The 16,101-nt window shown below is 41.5% G+C and overlaps 1 protein-coding gene across 1 annotated transcript in view; it reads left to right on the top strand.

Moving 5' to 3' along the window:
- The window catches only part of LOC133765372 (cyclic nucleotide-binding domain-containing protein 2-like), a 108,003-nt gene that overhangs the window by 7,137 nt on the left and 84,765 nt on the right, over positions 1-16,101 (top strand). Inside the window, exons 3-4 of the mRNA XM_062198941.1 lie at positions 784-858; positions 8,111-8,199. Coding sequence (XP_062054925.1) covers positions 784-858; positions 8,111-8,199 — 164 coding nt within the window. The remainder of the gene's footprint in view (positions 1-783; positions 859-8,110; positions 8,200-16,101) is intronic.

Below are 16,101 nucleotides of genomic sequence, written 5' to 3' on the forward strand. Positions count from 1 at the left end.
AGCAGTTTTAAACTTTGTTCCTCAACATAAACTCCAACAAATTCAAGACACTTTTGTAAGTGATAATACCAGCTGTTTAGTCTGTCCCTAAAGAACTGAGGGTCGTGGGGATTTTACCGTATCAATGCATCAGCTTTTATATTATTAGCTGAAGGGAAATGAGTACCCTCTGAAGATTAGATTAGGAAACAAAAGGAAGTGAGGCGAGATCAGAACTGGTGGATGCCTAGTAATTTCTCACTGAAGAGCTCTCAACATCTCCCTTTGTTCTAGGAGTGGGGTGGGAGGGAGAAAAAGAGATAATATCCCCTTCTGTTAGCTCTCTCTCTAACTGCCCACAGTAGCTGGGGCCAGCCCAGGCTGAAGCCAAGAGCCAGAAACTCAATGCAGGTCTCCCACACGGGTGGCAGGAACCCAGCTGCTTTAGCCAGCACTTGCACACATATGGGATGTGGACACTTTTACCTACATCTTAACTGCTAGGCAAATGCTCCAAATTTCCCTTGTTTGATGAGAGCAATGAATTGAAGTGTTGTGGTGGTGGAGAAGGACTTGCTGGTGAAGCTTTCTTAGGCATTTTTTTCTGCTAAAGCTTCTACTAACAGGGAGCTGGGTTGGAAGTGGAGCAGGCAAGACCCAAACCAGCACTCATACGGAATGCTGGCATTGCAGGAGGCAACGTTACCTGCTATGCCACAACACCCACCTCTTTCTAAAAATTTTAGAAGTAGTTTTTGTGGAGCAAGTAAGATGCATTCAATGTAAATATACTTTGTTTTATAGAGCCAAGATTTTGACAAGCTGAAGACCTTGTTGTCTCTTCAGCCTAAGCAAAGAAGCCAAGAAAATCTCAGAGAGGTAAAAAAAAAGATTTTTTTTCTGATTTGTGATTACATCAGTGTTGTCCAATTGTGCTTTTTTCAATCATTTTAAGCAAATACAGGTTAACATTATAAAACATACCACTTTTTTTTTTATGTTTCCTGCTTCCTTAATCCTTGCCTTAATTTTAGGTTTTTTTGAAACAAAGTGGGATGAAAATAAAGCTGGGTTTTTGTATCTTTATATTTTGTTTTGATCTAGTGAAGCAATTCTTTTCTTTCATATGTTTCATATGCTGAATAATGAAATATTAGTCCTTGAGTACCTACTATGTGTTATATTTGTTTGAATTATGTGTTTGAGATAAATAATTGATTTTCAAATATGTCAATTTATTTAAAACCTATAGAGTTTTTTTTGGTGATTTTTAACTTACTAATCTTTGAATAGACTTCAGTGATCCATTATATAGAAGCAAATTTTTGTCTCTAAGAGATTGGGTGGACCTGTTCTGCTTCTTTTAAAATTTTAATATGTTTAGGTAAATTGGATTTATATTTGTTGATTTTTAGTCTCTTAGGGGATGCAATATATTTTGTAAACCAGCTATAAAGAGAGGTATTGATTTTTAAACATTTTAAGATAGAGAGTGTTTCAGAGTGTCCTAAAGAGTGAAGTGCTGTATTACAAGCAGTCGTTACCTTTAGCGTCAGTTGTTTCTCAAAGTCAGTGTTTCTGGGCTTTCCTTGGTCCACCCGTGCCATTCCAGCCCAGAGCACCCAGCACAAGAAAGCAGCATAGACCTGGATGCTCTTGTAGCTGTGAGCTGATATTCCCGTTTCGGTACAGGCAGTCTGGAACTCGCAGTAGATTTACAACTTGGAAAAGGTAGTATAAGTAAACATCTAAATTAAATTTATCCTTCACATAGAATTATTTTAAGTGGAGAATTGTGTTCATAAAAGTGTGAAAATAGACCATCTATTTAATCAACTCTTTATGAATCATGTGTGTGCTCTGAAGTAACCAGCTTTCTTAAGTATGTGTAAACCAATCAGGATGGAATTAAATTGCCAAGCTGTTGTAACTTAGAGACAGAGATGACCTCAGAAGGCCTCCAGGCTAGGAGTGAGTGCTGGGAATGAGGACTCTGGTGATGGAGTAGGAGAGGAGGTGGGGAGTAGGTGGGAGTGGAGGCTTTCAGAGTCAAGAACCGAGAGTAGGGTATTGCTATACTTTGGATGTGGTTCAAGGGTCTCCCCAAAAAGTGCATGTGTCGGAAGCTTGGGCCCTGATGGGGTGATATTAAGAGGTGGTGGATATTCAGGAGATGGGGTCCTGTGGGAAGTAATGAAGTCCCTAGGAGCATCACTCTTAGAGGGTCTTAGTGCTGGTCTTGCAGCCCAAGTTAATTCTTGTGATAATGAGTTGTTATAACAGAGCTTTTTGTCTGGCTCTGTCATCTTTGCCTTCTACACTAGGCCAGATCCACTTTCTACCATGTTGTGACACAGTTAACGGTGGTCCTTACCAAAGGCTGAACTGATGGGGCCACCTGATATTGATTGGACTTCCAGGCTCCAAAACCATGGGATAAGCAAACCTCTTTTCTTTATTCATTCCCCAGCCTCAGCTATAGCAACAGAAAACAGATGAATAGTGTCTTACACGGTAGCCTGTCAGTCCCTAATCAGAACTGCCTCATGAACCCTATGGTTTGAAAGGTTTTGCCTGTAAACAAAGGTCATTCATTAGTAGTTACTTTTTCTTCCCACTTCTAAAAATTAAACTTTTATCTTACCATCAATTACCACTTTTGATCAGCAAAATAATCCGTCTTCCATGCTGAGTTGACATGATTCCAGATAAAGCACATAAAATTTACATGTTCTTCTGGCCAACTTCAAGCAACTACAGGGTGACAGGTTGGAAATCTTTATTCTGTATGTTGTCAAGAGGAGACTGCTGGGGAGCAGATGCTTAGCTGACTGGTTGTTAAGATGTCTGGATTGAACATCAGAGTGCTGGGTTCAATTCCCAGCTCCAGCTCAAGACTGCAGCTCCTCACCAATGAAGACCCTGGGAGGCAGCAGTCATGGCTCAAAAAATTGGGTTCCTGCTGTCCACTTGGGAGACCTGAATTGCATTCCCAGCTCTCAGCTTTGGACCTGGCCACTGCAGATATTTTGAGAAGTGAAACTGTAAATTGGAATTTTCTATTTTTCTTTAATGATTTGTTTCAATTATTTATTTATTTGAAAGGTAGGGTTACAGAGAGAAGGAGAAGGAGAGAGAGAGAGAGAGAGAGAGATCTTAAATTTACTTAATCACTCTCCAAATGACTACAACAACTGGGGCTGGGCCAGGCCAGTGCCAGAAGCTTGGAACTCCATCTAGGTCTCCCATGTGGGTGGCAGGGCCCAAGCTCTTGGGCCATCTTACATTGCTTTTCCAGGCTCGTTAGCAGGGAGCTGGATCAGAAGTGGAGCATCTGGGACTCAAACTGGTGCTCATATGGAATGCTGGTGTTGTAAGCAGCAGCTTAACCTGCTGTACACTATACCAGCACCTCTCTCTGTCACTTAAATAAATTTGAAAAGATAACTTTAAAAAAAAAAAGACACTGACAGGGTTTGGTAGTTTATATGTAATCAGGTAGATAGGAGTAATTTTCATTTCAAGGAATAAAATTACTATAAACCAGAGAATTTCCTGTATATTGTATATTTCCTAAAGGTGGGTACTTAATGCTACATGCATTTTGAGTAAGGAGAAAGCACAGAGATGAACATGAATACAACATTTATGCTTTTTCATTTTTCTGTAAATTGCCAATTTCCACCAGTTTCTACTTGCTTTGTCTCACATAAGCTGTTGCTGACATCCAAACCCTCCACCAGTGCCAAATGACATCTGAGATTCACGGGAAGGAGCAGGGGATTGAACTGGAGGCTGATTCACCCTGGTCCACTCCTGGGCCTGCAGTTGGGCATGAAGACAGGGCCACCTCACAGATCAACAATGGGACAGATTCCTAGTCCATTTCCTGGTAGATTTTCGTTTGGTAAACTTGGACATTCCAAATGTACAAGTGAGTGGTAGCGGTTAGTGCAGAATTGTTTTTATTTTCAGCTTCAGTCTCCAATGGTCCTCCACTTTTTTAAAGATTTATTTTATTTGTATTTGAAAGGTAGAGTTACAGAGAAGCAAAAGCAGAGAGGGAGAGAGAGAGAGAGAGAGGGAGAGAGAGGTCTTCCATCTGCTGGCTCACTCCCCAGATGGCTGCAATGGCTGGAGCTGGACTGATCTGAAGCCAGGAGCCAGGAGCCAGGAGTCAGGAGCTTCCTCCACGTTTCCCATGCTGGTGCAGAAGCCCAAGTACTTGGGCCACCTTCTACTGCTTTCCCAGGCAAAGCAGAGAGCTGGATCAGAAGTGGAGAGGCTGGGACCCGAAATGGTGCCCATATGGGATGCCGACACTGCAGGTGGGGTGGCATTACCCACCACACCACAGCACCGGCCCCAAGAAAGACCCCTCCATTTAAGTTATTACATGTAGCCAACTACTGTGTTCAGCTGATGCTCAATTTTTAAAAACTTATGATTTTGGATTTGTAGAAAAGTTGCAAAGATAGTTCAGAGTTCTTGTAGACTTTAACCCACCATCCTTTAATGTTAACATCTCACATAGCCATGGTACAAGATAAAAAATAAAAAACTGAGGTCAGTTCAACAAATCCTACTGACTGAACTGTGGACTACTCAGTGTTTCCACTGATGTCTTGTATCAGGTCCAGAATCCAAGTCAGGAAGCAGCACGGCCTTCGGTTGTCTTGGCTGCGTGGTCTTCAGTCCATGACAGTTCTGTTTTTCCTCGTCCTTCCTTATCCTGACTCTTTAGAAGAATGGCAGTTAAATGTTTGTAGGATGTCCTTCAGTTTGGTGTTAATGGCAATTTCTCGTGGTTATATGATTAGACTTGGGGCAGGGTACGTCATATCAGAGTGTGTTATGATGGGCGATGTCGGCCTCTATCCCTTGACAAAGGTGCTGTCTGCCATTTTGTCCACTGCAAAATTACCAGTGAGTGGCTGAGTCCAGTTCACGGGAGTTAAATCCCACCCAGGGGAGGCCAGCCTCACCTCCCGGAGGCAGGGGTACAGGATGTGTAACACATGTGAAGACCACTAAGTGGTATTTGATGAGAAAGGCAATGAGGCAGTGTGAATACCCCCTTTCTCGCGAACGTGTTGCTCAGTAATTTTAGCACCCAAGTGAGTCTTGTCTGCAGCAGTTGTAACTGTGGTGCCTTAACGGTGATGTTCGGTTTTCCACATTTTTCTCCATGTATTAATTGGAATTCTTTCATTAGGAAGAATTCTGTCTCCCTCTCTCTCCCTGTCTCCCTTTCTCCTTTCCATTGTGTATGTACTCATGGGTATTTGCTGACTTATGGATAGTTATTTAGTTCTTTGGGTTATAATTCATTGTTATTATTGGTGATTGTATTACTCATATTATTCCTGCTCTGGCTCTTGGGAGCCCTCACGTATTTTTGTCGTTGTTGGTCTTCAGTGCTAACTCATACTCTGGGACAGCAGGATGCTGCTCCAGGGTCATCTTGTATTGCCATGGTCCAGCCCAAGAGTCAAGTATTTCTTTAAAAAACTTGGCTCCTTCTATCACAGAACAGTATTTAGAAACCAAAATCTGGCCTAATATTCCTCCTTGCAACTAAGGATGCCTTGCTTCTAGGTCCTCTCAGCACATGGAGCCAGCAATCGGCTGTGTGTCTGCCAGCCTACACATCTGTATTTACTTCTGTATGTCCACTTGGAGGCATAGTAAAATAACCCGATGCATACAGATATCTCCAACTCAAGTCCATTGCTACAGGGTTTATTACAACATTTACCATTTGCTTGTTTGTAATTTATTTCTCCTATAGTTACAAACCTGATTGTCATTACCTACAATATATTATTTGTTCAGCCCTGGCATGTATGTAAAGTAGTTTTAGAATTGTCAAGCTGGGGTGAGATGCATGTTTACCAACTAGAGTACCTTGTTCTGTCTTTAACCTTACATTATCAGAACCCTATTGTACAGAGATATTTAGGACAGGTCTCCCCCCCCCCCCACTTCCTTCAGTATGGTATGTCAGATATTTATTAGTATAGTTAGATTAATTTGTCATATTCTATATTCCACCTTGATCTCCCATGATACTCACCCCCTCCTTAAAAATTGGATTATTGTAAAAGTTGCTCTGCGTTGTACAGTTCTGAGTCTTGATAAAACATAGAGGGTCATGAATCTACCACTGGAGTTACATACACAACCACTTCAGTGCCCCTGGAATTCCTTTGCAGTGCTGCCCTCATTTTCTGGCCTGCTAGGTAATTATCTTCTGCATTGGTAACTTGAAGTTTTAGAATTCCTAAACCCTTTAGTAAAAGCTTCTACATACTGTGAACATGTGTTTTAAAAAGTTTTCTTAAAAAAATTTTGGTAATATATGTATAATGTAACATGCCATTTAACCATTTTTAAGTGCGTTTCAGTGGGGTTAGTTGCATACACACTACTGTGCAACTATCCTATTTCCAAATCTGTCACCCCATATAGATACCCTGACCATTAAGTAATAACTCCCACCCTCCTCTCCCCCAGGGCAGGTTACCTGCTGGCAACCTGTAATCTATATTCTGTCTCTGAGCTTGGCTATTCTAGATAATTTCATGTAAGAGGGATGTTACAATATTTTTTCCTTTTGTGACTGATTGACTTCACTCAACACAGTGTTTTCAAGGTTCATACGTGTGGTAGCATGTCCCATAACTTTTATTCTTTTAAAAAAATTTTACATTTGTTTGAGAGGCAGGTTGGGGGGATGGAGGGAGGGAGAGAGACCACTCTCCAAATGTCTACAATAGCCAGGGACTTGCTGGAGCCAGAGCCAGGAGCCAGAAATTCAATCCAGGTATCCCATGTGGGTGGCAGATACCCGGATGCTTGAGCCATCACCTGCTGCTTCCCCGGATCTGCATTGACAGGAGCTGAAATTGGGAGCTGGAGCTGGGGATCAAATACAGGGAATCTGATATGGGATGCAGGCCTGTTAACCAGCACCTTAATGGCCACCAGATGTCCATATCTTTATCGTTTGTGTAGCTCCTGTCGTCTTTTGTTTACTGGTTACTATGGGACTTACATAAAACATCTTATATTCTGGATTTGATGATGTATTTACCTCTACCAGTGAATTTTAGACTTTTATGATAAAGACTTACTAGTTTTTTCATCTACTTGAAAAGCAGATCAACAGTAAGAGGGAGATAGAGAGAATCTCCCATCTTCTGGTTCATTCCACAGATACCTGCAACAGCCAGGCTGGAGTCAGGATCCCAGATCACCTTCTGGCTCTGGGTCCCCAGAGGCAGACACCTTGTCAGCCCAGCCCTAAAGGGAGGCGCACCAGTGCTTGGGACTGCGGATGGAGCAGCCCTGCAGTAGCTTGGTGCTGCTCAGGGTGGGCGTGGCACAGTGGTGGCGGAGCCTGAGCAGCGGAGGGATCTCGTGGCCACTTGCCACAGAGCAGGACACTTCCAGCAGTGGCTCTGGTCCAGGGTGGTGCAGAGCAGCAGCAGCACAGACCACAGAGGAGTGAGGTGCAGTGATAGCTCCTTCCCTGGGGGTAGCTCAGCCTGTGGACTCTGGGGGGCTCCTTGGCTGGGCTCGGAGCCTGTGAGGACTGATCTCCAGGTTGATCACCACTGTGGCGATGGGGTGGTGAAGGCAAGGTGTTTCCTTCCCTTTGCCAGGCGGCTGTCCTGGGTTCTGTGCCCCATGGGATTTCTGCTGCTGCTTTGCTATTTTCTGGCCTCTCTTTGTTTTGGTTGAAATATGGTTGTTTATTCATCATTTTGTATTTTTGTGTTTCTGAAGAATTCCTTACCAACTTCTTCATGGAGATCGGGGGCCTCATGTCATGGAATGCAGGGAGGACCCTCTCCTCACTGTGTCTCATGGCTCCTTCTCTTCCGCAAAGGAGGTTTTGCTCTAATAGGATTATCCTGCCACATTCTCCTGAATCCATTTACTAAACGCTTTACTTCCCAGCATCCACATGTGAAAAATGGCTAGATTTTGGAGAACACAGAAAAGCGATTCCTGTTCTGGTTCTCAGAGGAATTAAAGGAATCTGAGCTGATGGTGAGCATCATAGCCATTCCCCTCCAGCCCTTCTCTAGGCTATCATTTATTTATCTTCTTTCTTTTTTTAAAGATTCAACTCTGCCTAAAGAAGAATAGGTCATTTCGCAGTTTGCCAAATGAACTACAGCTCCAGCTTTGCCAGACCGCAATCTATCAAGAGTAAGTGACACAAAAATATTCCATTTGGGTCTTGGCAGACCCCCGAGAAAGGCAGTGGCAGATTGTGAATAGATTTTTAAAAACTGCAAAGATAAAATACATGTTATAAATTGAATATTAACCAAAATAAATATGCAATAGTTTGGAGTTTATGCTTTGAGCTCTGTAATATAATAGTGAGTCTTCAAACTGACCTGAGGGAAGCTAGAACTGAAAACGGGATGAAGAACCCACTCATTTTTCTAGAGTAAGGAAAAAATGCAAAATGTATTAGTTGTGAAGTAGCAGTTGACATTGTAATTTGAAGTTGCCCAAAATATTTTGAAAACACTCTAATTTTTTTTTTAGTTCTTCATAGAATAACCTCTACAATCTCAATGTAGAATGTAAGTGAAGCAAAAACTAAAAGTTTGCCTTTCCCAGTCTTATTTCCTAGAAATAATGGTTTAGATTCTGCCAGTTAGCCACATCTTCATGTTTTGATTTGCAATTAAGGAATGTGTAGGGAAAGATAAGACATGGGTGTCAGTTGTTCTGGTACATGTTGGCAAAGATGCCACAATTCTTTGCTCAGATGTGGTCCCAGATTTATGTGATAGTTTGCCCAATGTCTTCCCCAGAGCTATTGCTAGAAGTTTAGAAACAAGTTCACTACCCTTTCCAAAGATTTTATAAGCTATTTAATACCTATAGTAAATACAATATAGTAAAAGTATAAATATAGTATAGTAAAAGTAATCATCCCTTTAAAATTTTTTATTTATTTGAGGACAGATTTAGGGGCAGGGAGGAACAGAGCTGGAAAGAGAGAGAGAGACAGCACATGTGAATGTGTTCCCCCAGTCTGGTGGTTCACTCTTCAGTTGCCCTCAATAGCACCCTAATCGGGCTGAAACCAGGAGTTGGGAACTCTATCTAGGTCTCCTATGTGAGTAGCTGGAACCCAACTACTTGAGCTATCCTATAAAATCAGAATCAAAATGGAGTGAGTGTGGCTAAAAGCTAATTGCAGATCTCTTGCTTCTGCACATATTAGCTTTGCTTGCTAACGGCTAAGGGTGGACCTTGTGAAACTATGTGGGCCCAAATTCCCAGGAACTAGCTTGACTGAAATGTGTCCTCCACTGTTATCTCGCCACCATATCTTGGATCTGTTACTGGGTTTGTTATTGTTAACTGTTATCTTACAACCATATTCTGGTTTTCCTCTTTATTGTTCACTGCATACCAGGGGTCTGGTTCAAAATTGTGAGCCCCAGTGGACAGAATCCTATAAGAAGCTGTGTAACCGCTGTTGGGGGCTTCACTCTGATAAGGAGTGTTGGTCCCAATCCATGGCTGGTCCTGATCGGTTGCCTTGCCTCTCATTTGCTTCTCATTTTCAATAAAATTCATGTGTGACTGTCAGGAGTTTTTGTAACATTTTGTTTTAGCTGACAAGTGGATGCAACAATCCTGGGGTCCACATTAGCAGGCAGCTGGAGTCCGGGGCCTGAGCTGAGTACTGCTTGAACCCAATCACACATGCATCCTAATTGGCAGCTTAACTGCTAGGCCAGACATCCACCCTATGTGCTGTTTCTTAAATTAATCAGTAGATTCTATTGTCTGCAATCCAGGGTTGTCTGTGACCCATTATGTATGTGATTCTTCCTTGGGAAAGGTTTAATAGTGTAGCATTAACATCAAGTCTCGCTCTCTTTTTTTTTATTCTATAGGGACTTCTCACGGGAGATGGGGTTAGCATGCAGGACTTTTTAAAAAAGATTTATTTATTTATTTGAAAGAGTTACAGAGAGAGAGAGAGAGAGAGAGAGAAATGGAAAGACAGAGAGAGATCTTCCATCCACTAGTTCACTCCCCAGAAAGCTGCAATGGTGGAGACTGGGCCAGGCCAAAGCCAGAAGACAAGAGCTTCTTCCAAGTCTCTCATATGGGTTGCAGGAACTCACACACTTGGGCCATTTTCTGCTGCTTTTCCCAGACCATTAGCATGGAGATGGGTCAGAAGTGGTCCCAGGTTTTGATTTGGCACCCATATGGGATTCCGACAATGCAGGTAGCTTAACCCCCTATGCCATAATGCTGGCCCCAAGTCTTATTTTTAAAATAATGAATACTTAGAAATTTTAGTGGAGAGTTATTAATAATAAATAGCAGTTTGTTCAGTGAAAAATGACATTAATATTCAAATTTCTATTTTCAAATGAAGAATAAAAATTAAAAATGAATCAATATATTTATAAGTAAATAATAATATTCATAGGCTATTTTAGAGTCCAATATAAAGTTGGCATATAAAGCAATATGTATAATTATGTAGAAACTTTAATTTCTGAATGTCAGAGTACTATATTTTTGTTTTTCTATTTTTAAAAAGAATTATGTATTTGAAAGGCAGAAATAGAGACAGAGAGCCGGCGCCGCGGCTCAGTAGGCTAATCCTCCGCCTTGCGGCGCCGGCACACCGGGTTCTAGTCCTGGTCAGGGCACCAATCCTGTCCCGGTTGCCCCTCTTCCAGGCCAGCTCTCTGCTGTGGCCAGGGAGTGCAGCGGAGGATGGCCCAAGTCCTTGGGCCCTGCACCCCAAGGGAGACCAGGAGAAGCACCTGGCTCCTGCCATCGGATCAGCGCGGTGCGCCAGCCGCAGCGCGCCTACCGCGGCGGCCATTGGAGGGTGAACCAACGGCAAAAGGAAGACCTTTCTCTCTGTCTCTCTCCACTGTCCACTCTGCCTGTCAAAAATTTAAAAAAAAAAAAAAGAAAAGAAATAGAGACAGAGAAGGGGATAGAGAGAGAAAGAGGGAGAGAGAAATTTTTCATCCACTGGTTCACTCCCCAAAAGCTGCAATAGTCCAGGTTGGGCCAGCCCCAAGCCAGGAGTCAGGAGCTTCATCTAGGTCTCCTATGTGCGTGCAGGGACTCAAGCACTTGGGCCAGCTCCTGCTGTTTTCCCAGGTGTGTTAGCAGGGAGCTGGATCAGAAGTGGAGCAGCCAGAACTCAATTGGTGCCCTATGGGATGCTGGCACTTCAGGTGGAGGCTTAACCTTCTAAGCCACAGCACTGGCTTCCTCTTTTTCTTTTTTAAAAAATTTTCTGATTTTTTTAAAGATTTATTTTATTTATTTGAAAGACAGAATTACAGAGGTAGAGGCAGAGAGAGAGGTCTTCCATCTGCTGGTTCACTCCCCAGAGGGCTGCAGTAGCCGGAGCTGCACTGATTCAAAGCCAGGAGCCCGGAATCTCTTCCAGGTCTCCCACATGGGTGCAGGGGCCCATGCACTTGGGCCATTTTCCACTGCTTTCCCAGGCCATAGCAGAGAGCTGGATCAGACAAGGAGCAGCTGGGACTAGAACTGGCACCCATATGGGATGCTGGCGCTCCAGGCCAGGGCTTTTACCCACTGCACTACAGCACCGGCCCCAAAATATTCTGATTTTTTTTTTATTTGTTGTATAGGGATCAGTTGTATCTAATGGCTCAACAAGAAAAAAAATTCTTAAGGAAGATGATTTTCCATTCATAAGAGCTTCAAATGCTCCAGAAGTATAAAAATTAAATGTTTAAGCGTGAGACACATATTTAATATTGGCATTCCTTCACATCATTTAGGTTGGTTGTTGAATCATTCTGGGCTTAGAGTATAAAAGAAGACTGTAGAGCACAGGTCCATGTGAATATTTAATGGCTTCTGGTATAGGTGTTGTTCTTAAATTTTAATGCTGCCGAAGAAGTGGGCAGTCCTGGAGTCCTTGTGCCAAAGAGATACAGAGGAGGCTGATGATCCAGTTGGTATAATGGGTTTCTGGCACTTCAGAATCTGGCTGAGAATGACTGGCCTTCATCCACGTGTTCACAGTATGAAGGAAAGAAAACAGAATGTGGGATCTTCCTGCCTTTTCTGTGAGGCTTTAAATCCACTGAGATCCAACCAGATCTCTTCTGTAAAAGCACTTGTCATAGCTCTTCCCTCTAACTGTTCCCCTGGTGCCTTTTACTCCTTCCCTTCTCATCTCACGTTTATTGGGCTCATTCTCATGACTCTGCAGTGGTCCATGGACCCTTCTCCTGGCTTTAGTTTGTAGTTATCTTGCGGGTGTTTCTGTGATGTGGTAATTACTTTAACAATTTTAATATTTTTCCCATCTGCAGAGTTCAAGGTGTAATATTTAAAAACTGTTCTACATTACTACAAACAGTGGAAAGTCACAAATTTTCCTTTTTCTAATATTCTTTAAATTTTATTTAAGGTATACAGATTTCATTTATTTCATATATACAGATTTAGGAATACAATGATACCCTACCCCCTCCCTCTCATGCTCCCAACTTCCTCTTCTTTCCTCTCCTAATATCTCTCAATTTTTTTTAATGACAGGCAGAGTTAGACAGTAGGAGAGAAAGAGAAAGGTCTTCCTTCCGTTGGTTCACCCCCCCAAATGGCCGCTAGGAGCCAGGTGCTTCTTCCTGGTCTCCCATTAGGGTGCAGAGCCCAAGGACTTGGGCCATCCTCCACTGCCCTCCCGGGCCACAGCAGAGAGCTGGACTGGAAGAGGAGCAACCGGGACAGAATCCGGCACCACAACTGGGACTAGAACCCAGTGCCAGTGCCACAGGCGGAGGATTAGCCTAGTGAGCCGCGCCACCAGCCAATGTCTCTCAATTTTTATAATGATCTACTTTCAGTTTACTTTATACTCATAAGATTAACCACACACTAAGTAAAGAGTTAAACAAATAATAAAAATAAGGGAAAAAAACCACTGTTCAGGCTGTAACAATCATCGAAGCTGAAAATGTCAGTTTCACTCCTATGCATTACACTTTTGGTACTCTACTAGTTACCACAAATCAGGGAAAACATATGGTATTTGTCTTTTGGAGACTGTCTTATTTCACTGAGTATAACAGTTTCCAGTTGTATCCATTTTGTCGCAAACAATAGTATTTCATTCTTTTTTGCAGCTTAGTGGTATTATTTTTTTATTAAAAGATTTATTTATTTATTTATTATTTGAAATGCAGAGTTACAGAGAGGCAGAGAGAGAGGGAGAGAGAGAGAAGTCTTTCATCTGCTGGTTCACTCCCAAAATGGCTGTGATGTCCAGAGCTGGGCTGATCTGAAGCAGCCAGGAGCCTCTTCTGGGTCTCCCATGTAGCTGCAGGGGCCCAAGGACTTGGGCCATCTTCTACTGCTTTCCCAGGCCATAGCAGAGCTGGATCAGAAGTGGAGTATCCAGGACTAGAACCGGATAGAAGGTGAAGTAGCTGGGACTTGAACTGGTGCCCTTATGGGATGTTGGCACTGCAGGTGGTGGCTTTACCTGCTGTGCCACAGCCCCAGCTCCAGTGGTATTCTGTGGCCTATATATAACCATAATTTTTTAAAGATTTATTTATTTATTTGAAAGAGTTACACAGAGAGAGAAGGAGAGGAAGATCCATTTTGAGTTGATTTTTGTATAACACATGCAATAGGGGTCTTGTGTTATACTTCTGCATGTAGAGATAAAGTTTTCTCAGCATCATTTGTTGAAGAAATTGTCCTTTCTCCAGGGATTGATTTTATTTTATTATTTTTAAAGATTTCTTTATTTATCTATTCGAAAGGCAGAGTTACAGAGAGGCAGAGGCAGAGAGAGTGAAGTCTTCCATCTGCTGGTTCACTCCCCAAATGGCTGCAATGACCAGAGTTGAGCCAATCTGAAGCCAGCAGCCAAGAGCTTCCTCTAGGTCTCCAATGCAGGTGCAGGGGCCCAAGCACTTGGGTCATCTTTCACTGCCTTCCCAGGCCATAGCAGAGAGCTGGATCAGAAGTAGAGCAGCCAGAACTTGAACCAGCACTCATATGGGATGCTGGTGCCACAGGTGGGGACTCAGCCCACTATTCCATAGCACCAGCCCCCAGGGGTTGAGGTTAACTCCTTTATCAAAGATTAGTTGGTTGTAAATGCGTGAATTGATTTCTGGAGTTTCTATTCTGTTCCATTGGTCTGCATATATATTTTTGTGCTAGCACCAGTCTGTTTTGATTATAACTACCCTGTAATTTGTCTTGAAATCTGGTAATGTGATGCCTCTGGCTTTGCTGTTGTATAAGATTGTTTTAGCTATTTGGGATCTCTTGTGTTTCCATATGAATTTTAGCATAGGTTTTTTAGATCTGAGAAGAACGTCCTTGGTATTGGATTGGGATTGCATTGACTCTGTAAATTGCTTTCAATAGTATGGACATTTTGATGATATTAGTTTTTCCAATCCTATGCTCGCTTCAGCAGCACATATACTAAAATTCTTCCAATCCTTGAACATGGAAAATTTTTTCCATTTTTTGTGTCTTCTATTTCTTTCCTTAATATTTTATAATTTTCATCATAGAAATATTTTACCTCCTTAGTTAAATGTATTCCAAGATATTTAATTTTTCTATAGCTGTTGTAAATGGGATTGATTTTAGAAGTCCTTTCTCAGCCATGACATTGTCTATGTATACAAAGGCTTTTGATTTTTATGCATTAATTATATATCCTGCCACTTTATCAAATGTTTATAAATTCTAATAGTCTCGTAGTGGAGTTTTTTGGTTCCTCTCTATGTAGAATCATGTCATCTGCAAATAGAAATAGTTTGACTTCCTCTTTTCAATTTGATTCCTTTTTATTTCTTTTTCTTACCTAATGGCTCCGGTCAAACCTCCCAGGACAACATTGAATAACCATGGTGAGAGCGGATATCCTTGTCTGGTTTCAGATCTTAGTGGAATGCTTCCAATTTTTGACATTCAATAAAATGCTGGCTGTGGGTTTGTCATAAATTGCCTTGATGTGTTAAGGAGTATTCTTTTTATATGTAATCTGCTAAGGTTTTTTTTTTTATCATGAAAGGATGTTGTATTTTATCAAATGTTTTCTCTGCATTTATTGAGATAATCATATGGTTTTTATTCTTCAGTTTTTTAATGTGATATATCACACTTATTGATTTATGAATATTGACCCATTCTTGCATACTAGGGATAAATCCCTCTTGGTCAAGGTGAATGATCTTTCTGATGTGTTGTTGGATTCAATTAACTAATATTTTGTTGAGAATTTTTGCATCTATGTTCATCAGGGATATTGGTCTACAATTCTCTTTCTCTGTTATATATCTTTTTGGCTTAGAAATTAAGGTGATGCTGGCCTCATAGAAGGAGTTTGGGAGGATTCCTTCCCTTTCAATTGTTTTCAATAGCTTGAGAAGAATTAGAGTTAGTTCTTCTTTGAATGTCTGGTAGAGTTTAGCAGTGAAGCCATCTGGTCCAGGGCTTTACTTTGTTGGGAGGGTCTGTATTACTGATTCAATCTCCATCTTGGTTATTGGTCTGTTAGGTTTTCTATGTCTTCATGATTCAATTTTGTAGATTGTATGTGTCCAGGAATCTATCCATTTCCTCTAGATTTTCCAATTCCTGGTATACAGCTCTTTGTAGTGCTTCCTGATTATTTTTTTCTGTGCTACCCATTGTTATATTTCCTTTTTATTCTGTGATTTTATTAATTTGGATCTTCTCCCACTTTCTTTTATTAGTTGGGCCAGCAGTGTATCAATTCTGTTTATTTTTGTCAAAAAACCAGCTCTTCATTTAACTGATCTTTTGTATTGTTTTTGGTTTCAATTATGTTTATTTCTTCTGTAATTTTAGTTATTTCTTCCCTGTACTAATTTTGGATTTGGTTTGTTGTTATTCTTCTAGGTCCTTGAGATTCACTGATAGCTCATTTATTTGATGTCTTTCCAATTTATTTTTTTTAAAGATTTATTTTATTTATTTGAAAGAATTACAGAGAAAGGTAGAGACAGAGAGAGGTTTTCCATCTGATGATTCGCTCCCCAGATGGCTGCAACAGCTGGAGCTGCG

The sequence above is a fragment of the Lepus europaeus genome, chromosome 8 (assembly GCF_033115175.1).
Source record: "Lepus europaeus isolate LE1 chromosome 8, mLepTim1.pri, whole genome shotgun sequence".
NCBI classification, from domain to species: domain Eukaryota; kingdom Metazoa; phylum Chordata; class Mammalia; order Lagomorpha; family Leporidae; genus Lepus; species Lepus europaeus.